Genomic DNA, 27,648 nt, shown 5'->3' with positions numbered 1-27,648 from the left:
GTCCATAAAAGACATACCAAACATAACAGTAGGTGCCATCTGCTTAGCCTTTCAGCAGTTACTGTTTGAACACATGCCAGTCACTGGGCGTGTGGATGGGGATGGAGAACTAGAAAATCCAGCCCCTGCTGCCAAGGAGCCCTCTGTGTAGGCGAGGAGATGAAGTTCTGGCATTTCTAAGTCTTGCCCTTGCCCCCAAGTAGAATGTACACTCCTCAAGGGTAGACCTCAGGCCTTCTTTTCCTTTTTAATATAAACGACATTGTGTGAATGCAACATCGCTATTTTTTAGAATATGCCAAAAAAGCATGCATACTCTATTATTCAAAGTACTTTTGATTATCAATGACAGAAACTCAATGTGAACTCACTTAAGTAAAAATAATTTTTTTCATTCATGATACTAAGAAGGCGTTGAGCAGTGCTATATCTCGGGGATCGGCAGGATTTTTAGTGCTTCCCAAGCACTAGGTCCATTGACCTCATGTTCTCCTGTTGCAAAGGTCTTCTTCTTTGCTTTATTCTTCTTTATGCTCCAGGGTTCAGCATTCCAGCTTAGCCACCTCAGCAGAATGAAACCTTCTCTCTGTGAAAATTCATACACCAATCCCAGAGAAGACTGGTTGGCTGTGTTAGGGCTCTACCCAACTCTGAACCAAAACCATGCCAGGGAACGGACACTATGATCGGCCCAGCAAGGTTTAGGTACCAGCATGTGCATTCGGAGGTGGGTGGAGCACTGTGATTAGCAATTTCCCCATAATCACATGGAGTGAGGAAGGAAGTCCCCAAAGGAAAGCAGTTGTGCTACCAGAGATATACTATAGTATTCTTTTCTGTGCATTGTTTTCAAGATCAGTTTTATTTATTGCAGTATCAAATGGCACCAAAGTATTAACTCTGTGCATCATTATATTCTACTGCAGCAGCAGGTGTAGTGGAAAGATCATGAGAGCTTTAGAGCAGGGTTTCACAGCCTCAGAACTATTGTCGGGCCAAATAATCCTTTGTTGCGGTGTGCGGGCAGGGGTGCTGTCCTGTGCATCTTTCACATCAATCCCGGCCTCTACCCACTAGGTGCGAGCAGCACCCTCCCAGTCATGACAACCGAAACTGCCCCCAAACATTGCCCAGTCAGAGATGGGGTATAAAAATCACTCCCAGGGGCTTCCCTGGTGGCGCAGTGGTTGAGAGTCCCCCTGCCGATGCAGGGGACACGCGTTTGTGCCCCGGTCTGGGAAGATCCCACATGCCGCGGAGCGGCTGGGCCCGTAAGCCATGGCCGCTGAGCCTGCGCGTCCGGAACCTGTGCTCTGCAACGGGAGAGGCCCCAACAGTGAGAGGCCCACGTACCGCTAAAAAAAAAAAAAAAAAATCACTCCCAGTTAGAAGCCACTGCTTTAGAGCTAGAAAGATTGGGGTTGAAATCTCAGCTCTGCAGTTCACTGGCTATGTAATCTTAGGCAAGTGGTTACAGCTTTCTGAGATACTGTCTATAATGGGGTCCCAATTACTCAACTGCAGGATTTGAAAAAGTGTGATTCTATAATGGGGTTCAAAATACTATAATGGAGTTCAAAATACTCAACTGCAGGATTTGAAAAAGTGAAAGATAATATATATAAAGCGCCTGGTACGTAGAAGGTATTTAATTAATCAATGGTAATAATCATAGCTTGCAATTTCTGAATTTATTATGAGCCAAGTATTTTAGGATATTGGCTCATTTAATCCTCGAAATAATTCTTTAAGATAGATACTCTTTTTACTCCCATTTGTAGATACGAGGCTTTCTAGAAAGTTTAAACAACTTACCCAAGGTTACTAGATGGTTAACGATAGAACTGAAGTTGAAGCCCCCTACTTACTCCTAAGTGTGTGCTTTTACCCTCTGAGCTATACCATAGAAGTCTAATTTTCAAAGGAGTCTCCATACCACGCAAGCTCTACGTAATGAGATCAAAGCATCTTTAATTATGTATGCCACTGTGTCACAAGAGAAGTGTTTTCATTGTTTCCTGTCAGCAAAAGAATGTGGATTGACTCACTATTGTTTGGAACTATAAATCTTTTCTGCAGTATTTTTTTTTGTCTTGATGTTAAAAATTTATAAAATGTACTATATTTATTATATTTCTTAAAAATATTTAAGGCAGTAGCTTAAAATAAAATTCTAATCATCAATATATTTAGCCTATTACCAGAAACATGTCACAGGCACATTGAAGGTGTATAGTTCCTTGCTGTTTTCTAGCATTTTTTTCTTTCTTTTTAAGGTATTGCAGGATAATGTTCTATGTTATTTTCATCCAAGTTCAAAATAATTGTTGTTTACTACATAGTAGGAGTACACTGTAATGCTAGGAGCTACACTGGCTCCAAAGAGGACACCAAGGGCACTGCAGTTCTTACAACACTTACACTGTGTAATGTGCTTAAATGAAGAAAATGCAAGCAAAACATGAACAGCAGGCAACATTAAATAATCAAATCCCCACAGAGCTAATATGTAGAAAAAAAACTAGCACCACATAAATGAGAGGCAACTTAGCTCAAACTAATGATCTGAATGCAAGACTGGAGACTTGGATTTTGTTTGTTTTGTTTTTTTTCCCTGACATGCTGCTGTTTTAGAAAAAAAAGAAAGAATGAATGAATGAAAAAGAAAGGAAGGGAGGGAGGAAGGAAGGAAGGAAGAAAGGAAGGGAGGAAGGAAGGAAGGGAGGGAGGGAGGGAGGGAGGAAGGGAGGGAGGGAAGGAAGGATTCACCTTGAAGTAATTTGAAGCCCAAATGCCTTCTAGGTATGGTATCATTTAGGTATATGCTACTCAGCTAGTTCAGTTTCCCAAAAAGAGAACCACTATGAGAGAACTTCTCATTTGAGGTTTAGTAGAAAACATAATACTGCCTCAGTGTTTTGGGGTTTTTTTCCTCCTTACTTTTCAAAAGCTTTTATATAATAGTGAGTTTTGCTTTAGATTGCTTTCTGAAACTTACCTGAAGAAAAAAATTAGAGTTCAGCTTTAGGATACTTTTTTATATAGATGATGTGGTTAGAAATAAGCTTTTGACCTTACCTGAATTGATCCCTCTTTTCAAAATTTGAGAAGGAAGAAAATAACCTTTTACCATATTTTGTATTTGTCTTTTTGTAATTTTATAACCTTTCTCAATTATAGGTCAATATTTCAGCCAAGAATGGTGGATGTGAGAATCCACTTACCTCAAATGCAGTATAATTTTATGACTCAGAGAGTCCAGTCATTTCCAATTTTTGTCACTGATTAGGTTTTCCAAACTCTACTTTATTATGTAATGGCCCTTGTGTAATGATCTGTGTAAGATACAGTAAACTGCTAAAGGCCCATTCCCATTATTTCAACCTTCCATATTACAGAGGGAATTTTTACACTTGTTTGATTATGTTTCTACCAAAGCAATTTTCAAAATGACCTTCTTTTTCTCAATTTTTCAATAATTCCTACTATTGGTACACAGGCAAGGGCAACATTTTAATTAAATACATACTAATTACACTAACATGATGCATGTCTGTTACAGAGGCAAGAGTAATAGAGGATATTATGAGATTCAATCAATCACCATTGTAAGTAATTCAAATAGTAAGGTTTCAAGTAGAGGAAACCAATAACCAGTATGCTACTAACACAGTATAATTTTCAAGAGAAATATTTTTTTCTAAATAACCACAAAGCTAGAAGATATATACATACCAGCAACATTCTCATAAAAAATTAATTATACCTTCAATTTCTATTTGGAAGAAATTTACAGTCTACTGCTCTTATAATTTTTATAATTATTTTTTTCTCTTTAAAGCGTATTTACAAAGAGGGATTTTTTTTTTTTTGGCCAATTAGGACAAATATCTTGTTTTTATTATGTTCATCTTTAAAATGTAGAAAATGCCAGATTGTTACAGTAAAGGAAGTTCTTTTAAAATGCTAGATTCTATCTCTTTTTTTTAAACATTTATTTTTTATTGAAATATAGTTGAATTACAATGTTGTGTTAATTACTACTATACAGCAAAGTGACTCAGTTATATATGTTATGTATATACATATATATACATTCTTTTCCTTTATGATTTATCCCAGGATATTGAATACAGTTCCCTGTGCTATACAGTAGGACCTTGTTGTTATCCATTCTGTATATACCATCTGCTAATCCCAAACTCCCAATCCAACCTTCTCCCAGCTCCCTCCCTCTTGGCAACCACCAGTCTATTCTCTATGTCCCTGATTCTGTTTCTGTTTCATAGATAGGTTCATTTGTGTCATTTTTTAGATTCCACATATAAATGATATCATCTGGTATTTGTCTTTCTTTTTCTGACTTAGAATAATAATCTCTAATCGCATACATGTTGCTGCAAATGGCATTATTTTGTTCTTCTTTGTGGCTGAGTAGTATTCCATTGTATATATATGTACCACATCTTCTTTATCCATTCATCTGTCAGTGGACATTTAGGTTGGTTCCATGTCTTGGCTATTGTGAATAGTGCTGCTATGAACATAAGGGTGCATGTATCTTTTTGAATTATAGTTTTGTCTGGATATATGCCCAGGAATGGGATTGTGGATCATATGGTAACTCGATTTTTAGTTTTCTGAGGAACCTCCATACAGTTTTCCACAGTGGCTGCATCAACTTACATTCCCACCAACACTGTAAGAGGGTTCCCTTTTCTCCACACCCTCTCCAGCATTTGTTATTTGTAGACTTTTTAATGATGGTCATTCTGACTGGCATGAGGTGATACCTCACTGCAGTTTTGATTTGCATTTCTCTAATAATTAGTGATGTTGAGCATCTTTTCTTGTGCCTATTGGCCATCTGTATATCTTCTTTGGAGAAATGTCTCAAAGAGGATATTTTAAAATCCCCTTTTCCTTTGTACTCATAAACTGTTTTTCCATAGCTTTCCAATATTTTTAGTGGGCCCAGGAAATATGTTATTAAAGTTGCCTATTATCTTTCTAAAATTGAAACGATGCATCAATGAAGAAATATATGGTTTTTTCCTAGAGAGTGCTTGGGAATTTGGGCCTGAGTTTTAAGAACATTGTCTTCTTAAAGAAACAATTATTTCAGAAAAGTAGATTTGAAATGTGTGTTTATATTTCCAAAAAGTATACTTTGTTGAGGGGAACTGGCATAGTAGTGAACATCATGGTTCCCCATAAGAACAAAAAATTTTACAATTTGTGTGGAAACACAAAAGACCCCAAGTAGCCAAAGCAATTTTGAGAAAGAAAAATGGAGCTGGAAGAATCAGGTGCCCTGACTTCAGACTATACCACAAAGCTACAGTAATCAAGACAGTATGGTACTGGCACAAAAACAGAAATATAGATCAATGGAATAGGATAGAAAGCCCAGAGATAAACCCATGCACCTATGGTCAACTAACCTATGACAAAGGAGGCAAGAATATACAATGGAGAAAAGACAGCCTCTTCAATAAGTGGTGCCTGGAAAACTGGACAGCTACATGTAAAAGAATGAAAGTAGAACACTCCCTAACATCATACACAAAAATAAACTCAAAATGGATTAAAGACCTAAATGTAAGACCAGACACTATAAAACTCTTAGGGGAATACTTAGGAATAACACTCTTTGACAGAAACCACAGCAAGATCTTTTTTGACCCACCTCCTAGAGTAATGGAAATAAAAATAAAATAAACAAATGGGACCTAATTAAACTTAAAGCTTTTGCACAGCAAAGGAAACCATAAACAAGATGAAAAGGCAACCCTCAGAATGGAAGAAAATATTTTCAAATGAAGCAGCTGACAAGGGGTTAATCTACAAAATATACAAACAGCTCATGTAGCTCAATATCAAAAAAACAAACAACCCAAGCAAAAAGTGGGCAGAAAACCTAAATAGACATTTTCCCAAAGAAGACATGCAGATGGCCAAGAGGCACATGAAAAGATGCTCAACACCACTATTAGAGAAATGCAGATCAAAACTACAATGAGGTATCACCTCGCACCAGTCAGAATGGCCATCATCAAAAAATCTACAAACAATATAAATGCCGGAGAGGGTGTGGAGAAAAGGAAACTCTCTTGTACTGTTGGTGGGAATATAAATTGATACAGCCACTATGGAGAACAGTATGGAGGTTCCTTAAAAAACTAAAAATAGAGTTACCATATGACCCAGAATGTACCCTGAGAAAACCATAATTCAAAAAGACATATGCACCACAATATTCATTGAAGCACTATTTACAAAAGCCAGGTCATGGAAACAACCTAAATGTCCATCAACAGATGAATGGATAAAGAAGATATGTGGTACACATATACAATGGAATATTACTCAGCCATAAAAAGGAATGAAATTAGGTCATTTGTAGAGATGTGGATGGACTTAGAGTCTGTCATACAGAGTGAAGTAAGTCAGAAGAGAAAAACAAATATCGTATATTAATGCATATATGTGGAATCTAGAAAAATGGTACAGATGAACCTATTTGCAGGGCAGAAATAGAGACACAGACATAGAGAACAGACATGTGGACATAGGAGAATGGGGAGAGGGGCTGAGATGAATTGGGAATTGGGAATTGGGATTGACATATATACACTACCATGTGTAAAATAGATAGCTAGTGGGAACCTGCTGTATAGCACAGGAAGCTCAGCTCCATGCTCTTTGGTGACCTAGATGGCTGGGATGGGGGGTTGGGAAGGAGGTCCAAGAGGGAGGGGATATATGTATACATATAGCTGATTCACTTTGTTGTACATCAGAAACTAACACAATATTGTAAAGCAACTAGACCCCAATTAAAAACCAAAACAAAAACATCATGGTTCCCCAAATCTTCCTAGTCTTAGTTTACTGGGATATAGTCTGTCCCTATCTGGATTTTTGTCTTTCTGCACCAGGAGCCCTGTGGGAAACAGTCCTTTCAGAGGAAGCCAAATCTAGATCTGGACGCTACAGAACTTGGAGATCAAGAGATGTTACCAGAGGTCCTGCAGATTAAGCCTTCAGTTTCACTGACTCTAGAAACATAGCTTTTTGAGCTGAAAAGTGCAATCACAAGTACTGAATCCAGTTTCCTTTTCTTAATGAGGAGACAGAGACTTTCCTAAGAGCAGAGCTTGTTTAGGACAGCGATGAAGTTCAGGTGACTCCTTCACTAATGCTCTTTCCACTACTTAAAAACTGAAGCATGGTTGCTTAGAAGGTGTTAATTATCTCAGTCTCAAGAAGTGTGACTTTTGGGAATTCCTTGGTGGTCGAGTGTTTAGGACTCAGCGCTTTCACTGCTGAGGGCCTGGGTTCAATCCCTGGCTGGGAAACTAAGATCCCACAAGCCATGTGATGTGGCCAAAAAAGAAAAGGTGTGACTTTCAACTGTTAGGGCTAAATATTTTCCAAACCATAAATCATATCATCAGCAACCTTTTAACCTATGAATCCTACACTTCATATTTTCCCCCATTTTGTCCACTCATTCAACAATCTGAAAGGTGGTAACCTACTAAGTGCAAGTACTCTCCATTTTTATAGATCCTTGACATTCTATTTCAACTTCCAAGAAATGAGGTTAGAGAACTGTCTTAAGTGTAAGGTTTTAAGAAATTCTTCATCTTAAAATTTGAAAGGAAATCTTAGGTTTCCATGCTCTAATGATTTAAATTATAAATTAGCTTCGGAAAAATTGTTTTCTTTCTGTATCTTTTTCTTTCATCACTCTGTCCCCCTCTTTTTCTAATGTACACTGAATTTCATTTGGATTTTGATTGTTTTTCACTGAATTATAAATTCTGTATGTTGAAAAATATTGACTAAGAAAATAGGTATAATATTATAAATGTTATTGACTTATAACTACTTCTTTCCTTTCGTTTTTTCTTTTGCCTATGCAGATACAATCATTATATTGCATATCAGGAAAATACATTACCAGTGTTTTCAGTATTACTGTTTTATAAACCTAAATGTCCTAATATCTATAAGTAATCATTATCACAAAAAGTAAGGATATACTGGAACTCTTTGCTTCACCATCCCCCTTCAACCTGAAATTAAGGTCGATGAATTGAATTTATCAACAAAACCATCATGAATATTTAGAGGGAAGATAGAAGTAAAACCATTTCACAGTCCATTTACTAGTGTACATTTCAGCCCTTGCTAAAATTTTGAGACAGTTTCTTTTAAAATAACTTTTTAAATAAGTAAATTCAATGTGCTTCTCTTTAGGAGTTGTTTAGCAGTGTTATAATAATGTGATTCCCTGCACAGCCCAAGCAGTCTTTGTTCAATAGTATTGTTCAGGGATATCTCAGTGTCTTCATATTGACTGTCTACTCCTTGTTTGCCTAGTTTAATAAAAGGTGCACATTGCCTGCTTTGATTCAGAAACTGCCAACACAATTGGAAAACTCATCAGATTCAGCAAGAGCAGAACAGTCTGCTACGTGTCCCAACTGAGCCTTGTGTAGATTCTAGGCTGCTAAAAATTGCAGTGTCATTGACAAGGAACCAGTATGATCTACTTAGAATAACCAGCCAGGTTTTAGATGATAATTTCTGACAGAATCTAATTTCTTCTACCTCTGCATAGAAGTTATCACTGCAGTCATTTTCATATTTTTTCACTTTGTTTTAATTTTCTTCTTACATTTTAAAATAAGGGTATAACCTTGTATAACTCTTCTCCAAAGGATGACAGGCTACAGCTATCATAAAACCATACTGATAACAAAATTCTCTCTAGTTAATTATCACCCCTTCATATCCTAAAACAATAAACCTCATTTAGTCTTTTAGACAAAACACCCCATATGCTCCTGGCTCCCTGTCAGTCCTTGACTAGGGAATCAGAAATACCTATAAAACAAAACTTCCCACAAAAGACATGTTAATGAAGATAAAGGTTAATATAAAGCTTTCATAGGTCACATATATGACAATTGGAGCTCATTCTTTGACTTGACAAGGCATTGTTTTAGATGCTGGGAACATATGGGAAAAAAACAGTTCCTGATCTTGAACTCGGCTTGCCCAGCTGAGAGACTGCAAGTGTTTTGTAGTGGCCAAAGCAAAGGGGAAACAGGATGCAGCCAGAAGTGAGGACTGAGAGCCAGGGTCATGGTGAGCCACTGCAGAATTTCAGGAACGTGCACAGTTTCACATCAGCAGGATTGCTTTGGGTGCACTACAGGAGATGATTGAGGGAGGAAAAGGGGAAACAAAAAGACTAGTTAAGCGGTTGTTGCAGTGATCAAAATGAAAAATAAATCATTTGAAGAGAGGATTAAAACTGGAGCAGATTTAAAATATATGAAGGTGGTGGAATCAACATGTCTTAAGTTAATTTTGAGCACCCGGAAAGGCAAAGGCCCAGATGACTCCCTGGTCTCTGACCTAAATCACTGGAAAAAGAATGGGACCATTTTCAGAGGACAGAAATGCCAAAGCAGGGGCTTTTCTGGTGGCACAGTGGTTAAGAATCCACCTGCCAATGCAAGGGACACAGGTTTGAGCCCTGGTCCGGGAAGATCCCACATGCCGCGGAGCAACTAAGCCCATGCACCACAACTACTGAGCCTGTGCTCTAGAGCCCAAGAGCCACAACTACTGAGCCCATGTGCCACAACTACTGAAGCTCTCACGCCGCAACTACTGAAGCCAGCATGCATACAGCCCGTGCTCCGCAACAAGCCACTGCAATGAAAAGCCCGCGTACCACAATGAAGAGTAGGCCTGCTTGCCGCAGCTAGAGAAAGCCCGCACGCAGCAACGAAGACCCAACACAGCCAAAAATAAAGTTAATTGATTAATTAATTAATTTAATTAATGCCAAAGCAGGAACAGGGTTAGTTTTGAACAAAAACAATCATGGCACCTATATGACAACTTTATGAAGTGTTATGTCCCATAGACAATAGATGGAGAAATCTGGAGAGAAAGCTGAGCTGGAGCTTCAAGCATAACTGTCATGAGCAAGTAGGTGAGAGGGAAAGCATGGAGTGTGTAAATGTGTAAGAGAGGCTCAAGAGCTAATTCTGGGAGAATGAGTCAGGTATGTGGCTCAAGACTCAGGACAGATTTTTCTCTACCGCTATCATGATTCAGAGGCTACCACGGTGATAATTAGTCCATTCTGCAGGGCATTATTAGCTATGTGATGTTGACCCAATCTGTTCATTAGTTTGAGCTTCAGTTTTCTTACCTACAAAATATGTAGAACCACACTCACATAGGTATCTTGAGATCTAAATAAGGTAAGCTGTGTTAAAACACCTAGCCCGGAAATTGACATATAATAAGCTCTCAAAGTTTTATATGTTACTTGAATCTGAAGCCAGAAAGATCACAGAAAATTTAACTCATGGTCACTCCAGCCCCAAAATTGCTCCTCCTCCTTTGTCTTCTATCTTTACTAGTTGACCAAGCCAAAAACCTAGAAGTCATTCTTCTCTTCTCCCTCTACTTCCATACCCAATTTCACCCTAATCCCGCATTCCTGTCAGATCAGTCTATTTCTTGTACCCCACGTCCACTGCTTTCACTAAGACCATCCTGACCTCTCTCCTGGATCACTGCAAGCCTCCTTCAGGCTTCCCATGCCCTCCGATGCACTCTTCACATTGCAGCCAGAGTGAGCTTCCAAAAGATAAATCTAGTGTCATTTACTTGCTAAAACCCTTTGCATAAAGTCTGTATTTATAGCATGTAAAATCATTCATGATCTCAAGAAATATAGTTTTTACTTAACCTTTGAGCCTCAAATCTCACCATTCCTCTCTTTGAAGACTCTATTCTAGCTGCAGAAATCTACTTTCATTCCCTGATCAGGTCACATCTCCTCTCTTGGACCCATCTAGTCTAGTCGACCCTGCTACCCTCTACATTCAGTTCACCTCCTCTGAGAAGCCTCCCCAAGGTTGGGTTAGGTGCTCCTCTGAAAAGCTTCCATAACTCCCTGTTCTACATGGCACTTACCATATTCAGACTCCTTGGTCACCTTCGCTAGATTATACATTTCCTAAAGACAGAAATATTTCTTACTCATTATGTTATCCCTTGTACACGGTATGCTCAATAGTATATTTTAAGTGATTAATATATATGTTTGGATAAATAAATTAAAAATCCATTAGAAAGCTGTTGTATCTTTTAACCATCTTCGTGAATCATATTGCTTAAAACTCTTCTCTAGCTACCTTCAAAACCAGAATTTTTACGTGTGTGATCTTCAACAAATTAAACCTCTCTGTGTTTAAATTCCTTGTCTGTAAAATGAGGCTAACAATAGTACCTACCTCATAGTATTACTGTAAGGATTAAAAGAGTTGATGCATGTAAATCATTTAGAAATGGAACCTGGAAGTTTCCAAGAGCTTTCAGTAATTGTTAGCTGTTATTATTATTGTCACTGTTGTTACTGTTATTAATATTTTCCTATAAGGTGGGAACTTCAGGTTTGACATCTGTCATGAACCAGGGCTCGGGACATATTTCACAAAGTCACAAGTTAAAGAACAGAGGAAGCTTTAAAGCCAGAGGTCAGCAAGAAGCAATGTCATGAGTCCCTGAACTTCCCACTCTCCCCACAGAAAGGCATTCTGGGACCAGACACGTTGCTGAACACATTATGGATAAAGGTTCCAGGTGAAGGACCACACTTTCTTGTCACTCTGTCTCCTTACAGGCCAATCATGAGAGCAACTTTGTCAAAAGAGAGTAAACAGCCTGCTTGACACCAAGCAGGCTAGATGTGAGTGTCAGCTGTTTACAAAGGAGTTGTCTGGAAAAGTCAGCTCCCCAGCAGCTAAGGACGTTTGGGTCAATGGGAAATAGTAAACCTTCTGGACAGGAGTAAGAAACCACCAGTCTTTACAGGAAGCTGACGTTGGGTCCAGTGCCCTCTGTCTTAGACAAGAGCAAGGCCCAATCTCACCTGGCCATTGTCTAGCCAAACCAGGGAGAAATTATATCATTTTGAACAATACTACTTGATGCCCCCGTTTTTTATTAATATTTCCTTCTGAGGTGCTTCAAATGCTGTCATGCTTCTGCTTTGAATCCATCTTGGGTAGCTTGAGACTCCAGGTTTTCTAAGAGTCTGCTCTCTATCAAGACAAATCCCAGAATTTCTTCTAATAGCTTTTGTTTTTGTCAATAACATTTATTAATGTATCAGGCACCATACTAAGGGATGAGAATACAAAATATAGGGACATAATTCCTTCTTTTATGTATGTTTAGCCTGAGAGGAAGCAGATCAAATATTATAATACAATGTAACAGATGCAATAATAGAAATGTGTGCAGGACTCAGATGCACTCAGAAATTACTCTGTTCAGCCAGAGATTACATTTTGCAAACTATGAAGTAAATATGTTTTTGATTTACCCAGAATATAAAGCTTAGGATCCAAGTAAAAACATTGAAGCCCAATTAGCAGATGTATAACAATAGATAAAATGGTAATCATCACTCCTAAAATTACATCAGTTGATATAAAATTGGAGAGGAAGATGTTATCATGAGAACTGAAAAGCATTCCTGGGGAATGGCCAGAGGAAAAGTTTGGAAGCTAAAAGAAACAAAGTTCAAATTTCAGCTCTGCCACCTATGCTGTGTGAATTTAGGCAAGTTTCCTAACATCTCTGAGTCTAAATTTTCTCATTTAAAAATAGGTATAATAATAACTACCATATTGAGTTATTTTAAGCAGTAAATGAAGAAAACTATGCGAAGCATCTAGTGCATGATGCTCAATAAAGGCAGCTAATTTTTTTCTCAGACTATAATAACTTCACTTGTCATCCATTTTATTCTATGCACTTAAAATTAGGTAACTGTGAAACCGACTAGAGAGCTCTCCTGGGGTGGGATTTTAAAGTCTTTCTATAATGGAGTTCTATCCTATTTTTCTTAGTTACTTTTCAAAACTATCCACAGTAGTTTTGATGCATTATAAGCATTTTTATACACATCCTGTTTTACTAAAATGTGTTGCAAAATGTCTTAAAATTCAAGCCTAATTGGTAGCAAAAGTAGTCAGAAAACAGGTAAGAAAAAATCCTATTCAATAATGGAATATAAAATGAACAGAAAAAAAGCTAGTATCCTGACAGGTTAAAGTGTTTTGGTCACAAAGACACAGATGGGATTATGAGACATTCCCTATTACTAAAAAAGCTAAAGCTTAGCAGTTAAGAGGTTCCTGAAGGCATATTTTTGCTTCTTTTTACAGACTGCCTCTAGCATAAATTATAGATATTTTACAGTCATGTCAAATAGTGTCAATTAAAAAAGAAATTAAAAGGAGATGTGTTTTTTTATTATTATAGAAAATGAAAATGTGTAGATGGTGGTACAATAAAGAGAGCACTGATAACAATATTTACACTTACATTTTTGTATTTCTGTTGTTGGCACAGGGAAGAGGTAAGCTTGTATTGTTTCTGTCTTTAAGTATTCGTCTGTCCCTCAATTTTCCCACATCAAAAATGGGGGAAATATCAATGGAAAAGCTTGGGTCCTAGCCCACCAGGCACCTCCATTTTGAGGGGCAGGGGGAAGATGCCTACACAGGACCATAAGATGCACCTTTTAAAGGACTTTCATTTTTCCTCACAAGGTGGCATTTTAGAGAGGGGGGGCTGTGGATTTCAGAGAGCCTGCCCTGCTTTAGGCAAATCCTGAGCAACAATCCTTTAAAAACCCTCCCAGAGAACCACCTAGTCTATAAAAATGTGGTTCCAGTTCAGTGCCTTCTCTATGCAAAGTTTTTCTTTTTAACTGTTTTGTTAAATTTTAACAATTGGGGAATTTTGAAAATGGCTTTACACACTTCCTTGCCTTCTTAAAATAAAAGCAGACAAATGTTAAAAAAAAAAAAAAGAAGGGGGTAAATAAACCCTTTCCTTTGTCTTCCTCCCAGAGACGATGTAAGAATAGTCACGTGAATACCTTTGAACACTTTATTAAAAAATAAGCTACATAAATTCCAGGTCAACTTTATTGCATTGTTAGGAAATTCCCAGTGGGTAGTATATTAAACAGAGAAATAGATAAATATCTTACCTTATCTTATATGTGATTTCCTAAGTACAATACAAATAATAATAATACAGTTATGGCTTATCTTATACAGCCAAAGTTAACTTTGGCTTCTTATCCTGTCCCTAAAGCTACACTGTCCTATAGAGTAGCCACTTGCCACATGTGGCTATTTAAAATTTAATGTCAATTAATTAAACTAAAACTAAAAATTCAGTTCCTCAGACTTACTAGCCACATTTCAAATGCTCAATAGCCACATGTGACTACTCGCCACCATGTTGGACAGAGAGAACATTTCCGTCATCATGGAAAGTTCTATTGGAGAGTACTGGCCCAGAGGATACTCAGGCTGATTGTCCTGTTGCTCTGTGGCCTTAAGCTGGGCACTGATAGCATTTCAAAGATTAAATGACCTTAGAAGTTCTGAAAGGACTTCATAATCACATCAGTGTCAGACTAAGGGAAAGACAGAAGTAAGTGAAGAAGAATTAAAGAGGCAGGGACTTCCCTGGTGGCACAGTGGTTAAGACTCTGTACTCCCGATGCAGGGGGCCTGGGTTCGATCCCTGGTCAGGGAACTAGATCCCACATGCATGTCACAACTAAGAGTTCGCATGCCACAACTAAGGAGCCCACGTGCCGCAACTAAGGAGCCCGCCTGCTGCAACTAAGACCCGGTGCAACCAAATTAATAAAATAAAGAATTAACTAGACAGTAAAGAAGAAAGAAGGAAGGATGGCTACAAAAAGAATGCTCACTGACATTATTATAAAGGGATAAAAAATGAATCAGGAATTCAGTGCTTCTGCAGAAGTACAGTTTTACTTAAAACATTTGTCACATGTGGTTTGTATTAAATGCATCAATCTTAGACTAAATTTCTGATGTCCTAATTGGGTTTTGAGGCATTCCAGCTAAATCACACAAAAACTATTTCTGGACATTGGGATGAAATTTAACCTCCCATATGTATACCACAAATTTTAAAAACATATTTTTCCTCTCAAGGGGGGTCAGCAGATGCTACGAAGATACTTGCAATTCTTGTTCACAACTTTCGTATTTATCCTCGTCTGGACCACATGTACTCACAAGTAGTTTTCATGCTTACCAATGTTTTGGCTTCCACTTCCTCTATAAAAGGAATTATAACTTAGCACATGTATTACTTGTACCCAGAAGTAAGAGAATAACCTGTGTATGTTTGCATTTAGGTCATTCTGTCCATTGAAGAAGGTTACAGACTTCCGGCTCCCATGGGCTGTCCAGCATCTCTACACCAGCTGATGCTCCATTGCTGGCAGAAGGAGAGAAGTCACAGACCAAAATTTACTGACATTGTCAGCTTCCTTGACAAGCTGATCCGCAATCCCAGTGCCCTTCACACCCTGGTAGAGGACATCCTTGTGTAAGATGCATAATGTTGATTTTTCCCCTTGACAATCATAATTTCTTTCAGGCTGTAGACAAGACTAACAGGTAAAGAGGAGAAAGTTTGCCTTGATAACTGTCTAGTTGTCTACCTTTTAGAATATTCTGTATAAACCATATTTTATTTATCAGCTGAAAAAGCAGTTTATTAACATTTAAAAAATGATTTTTTTCCACAAGAAAACAAGTTCCCCTTTCCTTTTGTCCATATCTAATCTTTCTGAATCACTTTTTAAATATTTTTTCCTGTGTGGGTCTATGGTATTTCTAATTCCTTTCTTGACTTACTGATTTTCTTCTTACCTTTATAAGAAGAAAATCTTATGTGTGTGCATGTGTGTGTGTGTGTGTGTGTGTGTGTGTGTGTGTGTGTGCAGCCCCTTTAATTTTCTTGTCCATTCTATATTCCTCTCTTTGAAATGGCAAGCAAGACAGGGGCAATTTGTGAATCAGCCAGGAGCAAGGATGTCTCCTGCTGATATGATCACACCCAGCTGTTGTTACCTTCCATTGCTAAAACCAGAAAAAGACGGATGACAAGACAAGAAAATGAAAGCACTCATCCACCATTTTATAAAAGTCAGTAGCGTTGAGAGATCTACCTACTTCTCTCTGAAAAGCAATTATAAGAGGGAGAGTAGAAGAAAAAAAAAACACTGGCCTCTATTTCTGAACATATAACATTTAAAATATTGTTAAGTTGAAAATAGATTTCTTTAGGCCAAATTGGACTTAAAAATAACCAAAGCATTTTCAAAGCTTACTTTCCTGACTCAGGAGATGGCCAATAGGATATACAGATGTTCAACTTTAGGTCACAAGTTCAAGTCAGTGCAGGTTTTAGTGACAATAAAGCCAAAGGCTCTTCAAGAACTACTTGAAACAGACCTCAGTTCATAGCAGAGCATAGAAGAGTTCACCTCTAAATCACTAATTGGCAGCCTCAGTAAAGTGAAGCCAAGCATGAAATAGCTAGAGATTAAACTATTATTCTAGCCCGTCTTCCCTAAAGCAGTCCAGCACAGGAGGCTGTAATGGTGAGAGTGGGCGTGGGGGCCATTTTGAATTTTATCATAAAAGCAATGGGCAGCCATTGAAGGATTTTAAGCAAGAGAATGGCATGATCACATTTGCATTTCTGAAAGATCACTCTAGGGCTGATTTAAACTGAAAGTGTAAAGCAAGGAGCAAGATGGGAAACAGAGAGAGTTATATGTTTTCAGCAATCCAAGCTAGGAAAGGTCAGGGCCTGACTTATGAAATGAGAATAAGTTTGGAGTCAGGAGATAAGAAAATGGATTTATTACTAGATAAGGAAAACGAATGTGTCTTGGTCATTGAGTGAACAAGGAAGGAGGAGAAAAGAATCAAGATATTTGTCAGGTTTCTTTCTTAGACAAGTTGGTTGGTGGTATTACCACTGAGAGAGAGGGAGAAGGACAAGTTTTTGGAATAGAAATGAGACCATTTCGTGCATATTGAGTGGAAGATTCCTGTGGGACATCTAAGTGAAGATATCCAGCAGGCACTTATATTTATATAGGTTGAACTCAGTTAAAAAGATCTGGGCTAAAGATGTAGATTTGGAGATCGTCAGCATATTGATTGTACCTGAAGCTTTAAGCGTAGTTAAGATAACCCATGGAGAATATAAAGAATGAAAAGAAATAGGAAAAGAATGCAAACCTTTGGAACACCAAGATTTAAGAAATGAATTGAAGAAGTGTACCCAAAGGAGACTGAGAAAGGAGAGCCAGACAGATAATCAGGAAAACAGAGAAAGCACAGTATCCTAGAAGCCAAAAAAAGGAGACAGTTCCAAGGAGTTTAATGTCCAAGGCTTTATGAAGCTCCCTTAAGATAAAAATGAAGTGCGTCCATTGGATTTAGCAACTATGTGTTTAGGTTTCATGGGCGGCCTTTGCAAGAGCATTTTCACTAGCATCATGTAAGACAAACTCAGTGGGGGAGCAGTGAATGTGAGGTCAGAGAGAGGCGCTATACAAAGTACCAAGTCCAGTCCTGTTTTCTCAAAAAATCTGTATCTGAAAAGAAAGAGAAGTGGTTAGAGAAAATGTTTCTTGTGTTTTGTTTTTATATGTTTTATTGAAGACATGAGCATGCTTTGATAATGAAGAGAAAGAACTACTAGAAAGGGATCATGGAGTGAGTCTGAAATCATTTAATCTGGGCCTCTTGTGGTTTAGGGTCAACGGACTCCACAGCCAGTGCCCGTCAACAGAGCTCTCTGACTGTTCTATGGCTGTAGACGCAGGCAGGTAAGAGCCTTCTTTTTGAAGAAAAGCAGATAAAACAATTTCTTCCCTGCTTTTTCAAGATATTGAATCTTCCTCATATTTGGAAAATAATGATAAAGAATTTAAGATGAGAAAATATCAAAAAGTCCAAATGAAACAGAGGTAAAGTCAGTATGAGCACTGGTGACTGAGGGCCAGAAGTTATGCTTTAACTGGGTGGGCAATAATCCAGTGGACAGGCCAGAGGAAGGCAGGCTCCGCGATGGTGCTGCCACACGTGGGCCAGGAGTTGGGCTTTATATAAAGTTGGCAGTTTGATTCAATTCTAAAGTCTATCTCTGGGACTTCCCTGGTGGTCCAGTGGTTAAAGACTTCGCCTTCCAATGCCGGGGGTGTGGGTTTGATCCCTGGTTGGGGAGCTAAGATCCTACATGCCTCGTGGCCAAAAAACCAAAACATAAAACAGAAGCAATATTGTAACAAATTCAGTAAAGACTTTAAAAATGGTCCACATTAAAAAAAAAAAAATCTTAAAAAAAAACAGTCTAATCTCTGGGGGACCAAATGGAAGTTTTTGTGACTGATTTGCTATCCTTGTTTCTGACAAAGACATATGCGCTACCCTTAATATACTCTTATTTGGGAAACAAAAGGAACCAGAGTTCTAAGGGTATCGTGCCTGAACCTTTATCAGTATTCTTGTTTTCAAAGCAGCCTGTGTGGGTTTCCCTTGTCCACCCCCTCACCCCCAATGCCACCCACCTACCCTGATCCCAGAGCACTGAGACCGTTTAGGGAGAAGAGATGTGGTAGATTGAAGGATGGCAATGTTAGCTACAGAATGCCTGGTTTGTTTTATGCTTACAAAACTGTGACATTGCCACTCCAGCCCCCAATTCCAAAGCCCAGTCACTTGTCCCAGAGTGATGTTGGACTAAGGAAACATGATGGGTTATAGAATTGCAGTCTTTCCTCCCATGTATCTCTCAAGCAGGTAAAGGAGTCTAAGAGTATAATTCACAGCAGCTCTTATTAAACTCTCCTGTACGCTCCTTTTCTCTAATATCCCCAAACTCCCAAAGTTCTCTCACACTCCTATACTGACATAACTCTCTCACCCACTAGGTCCCCATGGTTTTTATTCCACTCTAATAGCTTTTTTTCTCAAGAATTCACCTGAGAAGGTTTTATCCATTCTCTTGGCAGAGTAGTAAGAGGGGAAGAAATTAAGGTGACAAAGAGGGGAGAGGAAAGCTGAGAAACCCACAGCTTCATCATTTTATACCAGCATATTGGAAATTTCATAGACCTTATATCTGTAATTTTTCTTTCAAAGGACAGAATACCCAGTAGAAAAACAAATTGTTGGTCAGAGAAGGCTTTTATTATTTAGAACAACCACTCCAAATAATGCTGACATTCTTGTGCCTGACACACTCCCATGGGAGTATTCAGAGCTCTGTGAAGTCCCCAACCTCCTTGCTTTCTCTGCTCCTCAAGAAAGCATATGGATATATAAGTGAATGTAACGATCTAAGTACAACCTTAAATCCAATTGATTGTAAAAAAATAATTTGAGAAAGCACCTTAGTAATATAGGCAGCCATCCTTTCATGCATGAATTTCAAACTACCTTCATTTTCATTTACAGTACAATGATGCCTTATAACCCCCTTTCAAAGAAATATCTGTAGCTGTCACAGCCCCTGGAAAAAGGGCCCAGCTTGAGACCAAGGCTACATGGAGAACGACATCAGGAGCGTTGCCTGGCCACACCCTTTGAAACACCTCTTCTCCCTTTCCCTGACCCTCAGGATTAACCCGAGGCATGCATATTGCCATGGAATCCAGAGTCACATCTGGGGCTCGGTAGTTTAATAGCACAAAGTAGATTGATGACTATATGGCTTCACCCAGCCCTACCTTCCCCACCCTACCTACATCGTCCTATACACTCACCCTCCAACCTCTTAACCCCCACCCCTGTTTCTTCCATACACCGTAGCCTACTGAGTGCACTAGGCTGAAATCAGCTGGACAGTGCCTTTTGGATAACGCTGCAGTGTAATAGGAAAATAACTCTTTCTTCCGATCCTGCTCCAGATGCCCAGCATGTCACTGATAAGAATTTTATAGATTATGGGCTCCTCGACAACATCAGCTAAAAGGTAGCATTCAAAAACAGGCAACAACTGACCAGATGGACCAGTCCATGACAGAAATCATATTCCACCCAGGCCAAGGCACATAGGAATATTCTCGCTACCTGCTAGGCCATAATTAAGGATCTTATAATATTTTAGCTCTTAGGAACTGGAACCACCACTTTCCCTGGTATGTATAAATTAACTGTTGAACTTTTCAAGCACTTGGCTTCTGGTAATATGTGAATCATGAAGGTAAGGAAAAGCTCAAACCAGTATCAGCTGCTTTGGAGAACTGCAAGTAAACATTATAAGACTAAATGGTACTACCTCCCTCCATCCAATTAATAAAGCACCTGCAATGCTGTCTCCTGAGGGCAAAAACTTTCAACAGTTTGTTAGAAATGTTTCTATTCATTTTGAAAACATCTTGCTAAGTGCTGCCTAGGCTGTCCGTAATCATCACTTACTAAATTGTTTACCTCTATAAACCAAGTCATGGACAACTTGTTCTGTTTAATTTTTGTAACTAACAGTTTTAATGGGTTTTTTCCTGACAGAGAAATAACTGGCTGGCCAAAACTAGTGTTGTAATCGAGTGATAAGCAAAGCTTTGCGGAAGGAAGACAGAATATTAAGTATTAATCAGGAAGTGTGAAACTTCTACCCGTTAGAAAATCTAAATTTAATTCACATGAACTGTTGCCACAATATACTACTACTAATGTTAATACCAGTACTAATATTGATACAAGTTCTATTAATCATTATCAACAATAACTATTACTGCTATTTGTTAAGAGCCTACTATGTGCCAGTCATTGTACTAGGCACTTTTATCTGTCATGTCATGTAATCCTCACTGTTATTATCTCCATCCCTCATGTAAGGAAACAGAGACTCAAAGAGGCTAAATTTCCCAGGGGTACACAGCAAGTAATTACTAGATCAGGAATTTGAATGAGGTCCACCAACTGCAAAGTCCTTGTTCTTTCCACTACACAGTATACAATCACCGCACTGTTTATGATTATAGGAAAAGAGGATACGTTTTTACATCTCCAGATAGATTTTCTCTGGACTTATCAGACTTCATCAATGGAGTATATTAAAATTCCAAAAAGAATTTGTAGCAGAGCACAGCTTGTTATTTTATGTTCTGCTAAGCAAATACAAGGATGTAGAAAATGAGTATGCCCTCATTCATGGGAATAAGCAAACACATAATCTGTATATTCCCCCAACTTTCTCCTACAATGCTCGGCCACTTGAAGAACATTACTTGAAAAAAGAAAGTAGTAACTACAACAAAATAAAGAAATGAGGAAACTATGGCAGCAACATAGTTTCACATTTACGTCCTCAAGCATTTTTGTAGTTTGAATTTTTCCAGTGTTGGCAAATGTATGCTTTGCTTCTTTGCCTTGTTATGGCCGACATTACTAACCATCACAGCACTCCTTCTCACTGAGCCCACATGCTGTATCTTTTTAAGACCACATTTTGATAACTACTGGCAATGAATTGTAGTTGGCGTGTGATATGAAATCTATTTCTGTCCCTGTATTATTTACCCACATAAAATAGGCTTTCCTGAGGTTCAGTGATCTGTTACTCTGACTATAGTGACCATGTGCTAAGAACTCTACTCAGAATGTAGGGAATACTTAAACAGTATTATTCCTACCCTGTATCTATCCTTCCTAATGTTTAAACACATCTATAATTTTTAAATTTGCTTTGAATTTCACTCCTTCACACTTTTTACCAATTATCAGCCTTATTATGAGAATTAAATAATCATGTCAATAAAAATCCTGAAGACTTACTGAAAATAAGAGGCTGACAAAAAATAACTAAATGTCTATTTAGGTCTTCTGCCCATTTTTGGATTGGGTTGTTTATTTTTTTGTTATTGAGCTGCATGAGCTGCTTGTAAATTTTGGAGATGAATCCTTTGTCAGTTGCTTCATTTGTAAATATTTTCTCCCATTCTGAGGGTCTTTTTGTCTTGTTTATGGTTTCCTTTGCTGTGCAAAAGCTTTGAAGTTTCATTAGGTCCCACTTGTTTATTTTTGTTTTTATTTCCATTTCTCTAGGAGGTGGGTCAAAAAGGATCTTGCTGTGATTTATGTCATAGAGTGTTCTGCCTATGTTTTCCTCTAAGAGTTTGATAGTATCTGGCCTTACATTTAGGTCTGTAATCCATTTTGAGTTTATTTGTGTGTATGGTGTTAGGGAGTGTTCTAATTTCATACTTTTACATGTACCTGTCCAGTTTTCCCAGCACCACTTATTGAAGAGGCTGTCTTTTCTCCACTGTATATTCTTGCCTCCTTTGAGAATGGACTTGAGGATATGGGGAGGGGGAAGGGTAAGCTGTGACAAAGTGAGAGAGTGGCATAGACATATATACAGTACCAAACGTAAGGTAGATAGCTAGTGGAAAGCAGCCGCATAGCACAGGGAGATCAGCTCAGTGCTTTGTCACCGCCTAGATGGGTGGGAAAGGGAGGGTGGGAGGGAGGGAGACGCAAGAGGGAAGAGATATAGGAACATAGGTATATGTATAACTGATTCACTTTGTTATAAAGCAGAAACTAACACACCATTGTAAAGCAATTATACTCCAATAAAGATGTTAAAAAAAAAGATCCATAAATAAATAAAAATTAAAAAAACAAAACAAAACAAGATCCTACCTTGGAACAGTGTTTCTCAAAGTATAACTTTTCTTGAATCATTTTTAATAGGTCTCTTACTTTTATATTTACATGATGAATATAAACTATGGAAAACTTTTGAGGATAAAAACCTTCCTGCTTTATAATGGCAGTTTTAATACCTACTGGTAACCTAAGAACTTTCTAAATTAAAGTACTAGTACTAGTATGAACTCAAAGGGCTCATTAGAATCAAGACTTCTTGGCTCTATCAGTGCTATTCATTTTCACATATTTAGATATATTGAGAGTATGTGTTTATTGCACCTTAAACTATACTATTACCTATTATAGCTATACTGCAGCCCTTTTCCTAATCTTAATTGACCATAATTTATACCTGGAAGAATTTCCTAATTCTACCGCCTCCTCATTTTTCTGAGGAAGGTAGTAGACCTTTGACCTTCTGTTCTACAATATGTACATTTTTTCTGTGAGGTTTTGCTGTAAAGACATTTCTCAGGTGGGAAGCTCCCTCTAGTCACCAAATAGCAGAAATTTCTACATGCTCAGCAAATAGCAGGCTGAATTTATCATTGCACATGGTTGATAAGAAAGGGCGCTTATTGTTTATTAGGTAATATTCCAGAGAATTCATGTGAGGGTGATGGCACCCTCAAAGCCAGAAAATAGCAGCATTTTTCAACTTCGTTATAAGGTGAAAGGAAAGTTATTGCACAGTGGCTGTGAACAATGAGGGAACGCTGACCTTCCTAAATCCACCGTCAGTGCGGTCACATAAAGGCCAAAGTGTATCTAGGTTACTAAAGATGTATGGAGAGAAAGGGAATTATGGTATTGAAACATTCTAGGAGCAAGTAGTGGATGCTTTTCAACAGAGAAATAGGCCATTTAAATCATTTAGTATACAGAATGTCCTTCCACGACCTTTCTATACTAAGGACATAAAATTAGCAAATTACATTTCCACTCACCAGTTATATGAATTGTGAAATCTCAAGAGTTATTCCAGCATTATCTCAGGAGAGAGAAGTGGAAGTCGTTTGACTATGTCTGTGCATCAAGAATGGCATAGGAGTATGAAGGGAAAGTCACCTAAACACATCCTTTTAGTCTGGTTCAGTTTCAACAGATTTCTCAGACAAGTAATTAAAAGACATGAGAGCCACAGTGTTTTGAAATAGGACATTCAGCTGCCTAACGTATATTGTTTTATTTATGTTAATAAGCAATAAGGATACCCTGGGCATTTTGATATTTAAACTTGGTCAGTGAACTTACTACAGGAATATTTCCTGAAGTATGTTCTGTAGGAAACTGTTCAGATAATTTAGGGAAAAAGTGCAGAAGCTATTTTGAATCCTCTTATGTATTCATACTGCATATTAGGATAGCGAAGGCTCTAAAAAACGCCACAGTTAAAAACCCTGTTTAACTCTGTTTGCCATGGAGAACTTTTTTGTTTTTATTGATATATGAACTTTTATTTATTTGATAATTCTTATTAATATAAACAACTCTAGGAAACTAAGAAATATAGCAACCGTTAAAGTGTTTATTAGTAGATGCCATGATAGCTTTTCAACCTTTAACATAACTAAACTTTGTTTAGGGTCAAATCATGAATCATTCTGATATTAATTAGAATGAAATAGCCCATAATCAAATAGCATTGCAGTTTTTAGTACAGGAAAATAAAATGTGGCTTTACAGCCTCCAAAATAGGAAATATGGTAACAGAATTGAGTAGTGGTAAAAAGAACACAAGTCACTGTGAAGAGTAACCAGACTCCATATGGACTACAGCATAATCACAAGATACATGCATTTAGTTTACGCAAATTTCAATTATATAGAAAGAGCAATAATCCCTGGATTTCCCTGTCATCCTTCTTCACTCCCCTGTCCACCTTCAACTAGAATTCAGTTTAGAAAAGTAGAAGTCAATGTAGAATCAAAGAAAAACCAAAGAAATTAATTTTAGGTCTTTAGTAGGGACTTTGTCCTAAATAATTCCAAGGGGCATCTTTCAGGGTCTTCAGGAGTCATACAGCGTACAACTTGTATCCCCATGTATTATGTACATCTCTGGCTTTTGTGCTCCTAAAGACCCGAGTCCTGGTGATATACCTATATGTATCTATATCTATGTATTCACACATTTACTAGCCTTTTCAAAATAATACCTTTATATTATTTTTATATTAAAACTACAAAAATATCTCCAACTGGAATGCCCTTCTGCATCAGATCTTAGAAACAGAAATACAGATTTCTGTATCACTTACTTTAAGATCCATCAATGACAGATTCCTTTTTCTTGTTAACCCAAGCTTGCATTGATTTTGCTTTAGTTTTGTACTTTATTAATATCTGTGCTTTGGGCTGTATTACCCTATACTTGGATGTATGTAAATCTTATTCATGCCGTTGAGCTCTATGACAGCAGAAGTTACTTTTTAATAATAAATTCTTGTTGAATGTTTGAGGACAAATAAATGGAGACTTGATCAATGAATTCATCATAAAAAAAAGAAGGGGCTATCATAGCAAATGTGAAAAAGGGGACGTCCCTGGTGGCACAGTGGTTAAGAATCTGCCTGCCAATGCAGGGGACATGGGTTCGATCCCTGGTCCAGGAAGATCCCACATGCCGCAAAGCAACTAAGCCTGTGCGCCACGACTACTGAGCCTGCACTCTAGAGCTTACTTGCTGCAATTACTGAAGCCCGCCCACCTAGAGCCTGTGCTTCTCAACAAGAGAAGCCACCACAATGAGAAGCCCACGCACTGCAACGAAGAGTAGCCCCCGCTCGCCGCAACTAGAGAGAGCCTGCGCACAGCAATGAAGACCCAACGGAGCCAAAAATAAATAAATTTTTTTTTTAAAAATGTGAAAAAGGCCAAAGGGCATAGATTCAGTGGCAGGTCAGAAAGCGTATGAGTGAATAGCCTGTGGCTAGTTACTTTCTTTGGGGGTATTCCTCAAATTTGAAAACAGAATTTCATGCAAGAGAAAAAAGTAAACAGAAGTTAGCAAGATGTGGGTTTTCTCAAGATACATCAAGTATAAGACCTAGTAGTGGCAAAAAGCAGGAAAAGACAAAAGAAACTGACAAGTGAAACTGACCAGGTATAAGTGGCTGATTTGAATGTGATGGAAAAATTTTAAATCTCTGGCTTTCTATGGAGGATGAAAACATTTGATGTAAGAATACTGTAAAATTTAAAAATAAAGTTGGGTGTTTTTTGCTTTATCTTGCTTTTAAATGGTCTCCATGCTTGTTTGTTTGTTTTTTCCTTGCAGAATGCCAGACTCCCCTGGTGAAGTTCCCGAATATCCTTTGTTTGTGACGGTTGGTGACTGGCTGGATTCTATAAAGATGGGGCAATATAAGAGTAACTTCATGGCAGCAGGGTTTACAACTTTTGACCTCATTTCAAGAATGAGCATTGAGTAAGTGGTGCTATGTTCATTACTATATTTAAATGCTCCACTCAGGAGATTTTAAATTCAAATACTATGTCAAGAACACCATGGTCAAACTACCTTCCCTAATACTAGGATGGTGTTTCCACATCTTTCCTCACCATTTCTGTCGATCATTCTAGTGACAGTTGGATATTACACTTTAACTATTTTCCTTTGAAAGAATATATTTAATTCAAAAAACTATTTAAAATTTTAAATGCTTTCTAAAATGCATATTCCTCTTGTTCACATCATAGACTTTACATCAACATAGTTTTACCTTAGCAAATTATTTTGACTCATGTATACTAAATCTATTACTTTCATCAAATGTAATAATTGTAATAATACAATATTATGTTATCTCAGAGCTTTTTCTCTATGTTATAATGGTCCAGCATTTTTCCACTTTCTCAAATGCTATCCTTTCATGGGTGCAGTGAAAATGCTCAACATGTGCTTAAAAGAAAGATACTGAAACTAGTAGGTGAAGCCATATGAAATTGCCATTGTTGTAAAATAGTAATGGTAATTTCATACTGTTCAACACAATATAATGGCATTTTTTCAGATTATTGAAAGACCATGACAATTAAAACGGAGCCCACATTATACTTTCTATCCTACATGCTATTTTGCTAATACTGTTGAAAATTTATATAATTACATAAAACCCTTGGGCTTATGAAATATCTGAACATTACATCGGTACCTGAATTCTTTGTACCCTTAAATCTGAGGTTGGCCTGATGCATTCTCTGGCACCAGGGTAAAGAAAAAGGTAATGAACTCCTGTTGTTCATTTATATCTCTGCTTAAACTCTCATTTTACCAGGTATACAATTTTTGGCAAATCTGACATGGGGCACATTTACCATATCTAAATGTTCATTTCCTCTCTGTCATACTTACCAGATCTAAATGTTCATATTCTCTCTCTCTCTCTCTCTCTCTCTCTCTCTCAATCTCTCACAGTGACATTAGAAGAATTGGAGTCATACTCATTGGACACCAGAGACGAATAGTCAGCTGTATACAGACTTTACGTTTACACATGATGCACATACAGGAGAAGGGATTTCATGTATGAAAGTACTACAAGCACCTGTGTTTTGTGCCTCAGCATTTCTAAAATGAAAGATATCCTCTCTACTACCCTCTCTTCTGATTCTCCAAACATCACTTCACAAACTGCAGTCTCCTTTCAGACTACGGGCACACACCCTTTGTTTATGCTTCCAACCTGGACTTAAAAATCACTCATCATAGCTCCGCTCTGAATAACCTGCAAATAAAACCCTGGCCCACTGCAGATTATCATTACACAATGGTAAATAACTCAGCATGGTTGTGTAACTTTGTATAATTGTATTTCGGAAGTGTTCAAGGACTTAACCCAAAGGAATTTGGGGTTAATGATGTATTTAGAGTTTGATGGTAGATTAAAAAGAAAGAGTTGACCTTGCTTTCATGTTTCGTGATCGAGTAGCTTCCAAACTGACATGAATATTTATTTTTTAGATAATTATATTCAACTCTGTGGGTCATATCGTTAACTCTATCCTACAA

The 27,648-nt window shown here is 37.8% G+C and overlaps 1 protein-coding gene across 1 annotated transcript in view; it reads left to right on the top strand.

Annotated features, from left to right (window-relative positions):
- Positions 1-27,169, top strand: part of EPHA6 (EPH receptor A6) — an 863,031-nt gene extending 835,862 nt beyond the window's left edge. Inside the window, exons 16-18 of the mRNA XM_032630346.1 lie at positions 15,305-15,498; positions 25,915-26,064; positions 27,055-27,169. Coding sequence (XP_032486237.1) covers positions 15,305-15,498; positions 25,915-26,064; positions 27,055-27,169 — 459 coding nt within the window. The remainder of the gene's footprint in view (positions 1-15,304; positions 15,499-25,914; positions 26,065-27,054) is intronic.
- The last annotated feature ends 479 nt before the right edge of the window (positions 27,170-27,648 follow it).

Source organism: Phocoena sinus, chromosome 4, assembly GCF_008692025.1.
Source record: "Phocoena sinus isolate mPhoSin1 chromosome 4, mPhoSin1.pri, whole genome shotgun sequence".
In the NCBI taxonomy this organism is placed as follows: Eukaryota; Metazoa; Chordata; class Mammalia; order Artiodactyla; family Phocoenidae; genus Phocoena; species Phocoena sinus.
This window is presented reverse-complemented; position numbering and strand designations above follow the sequence as displayed.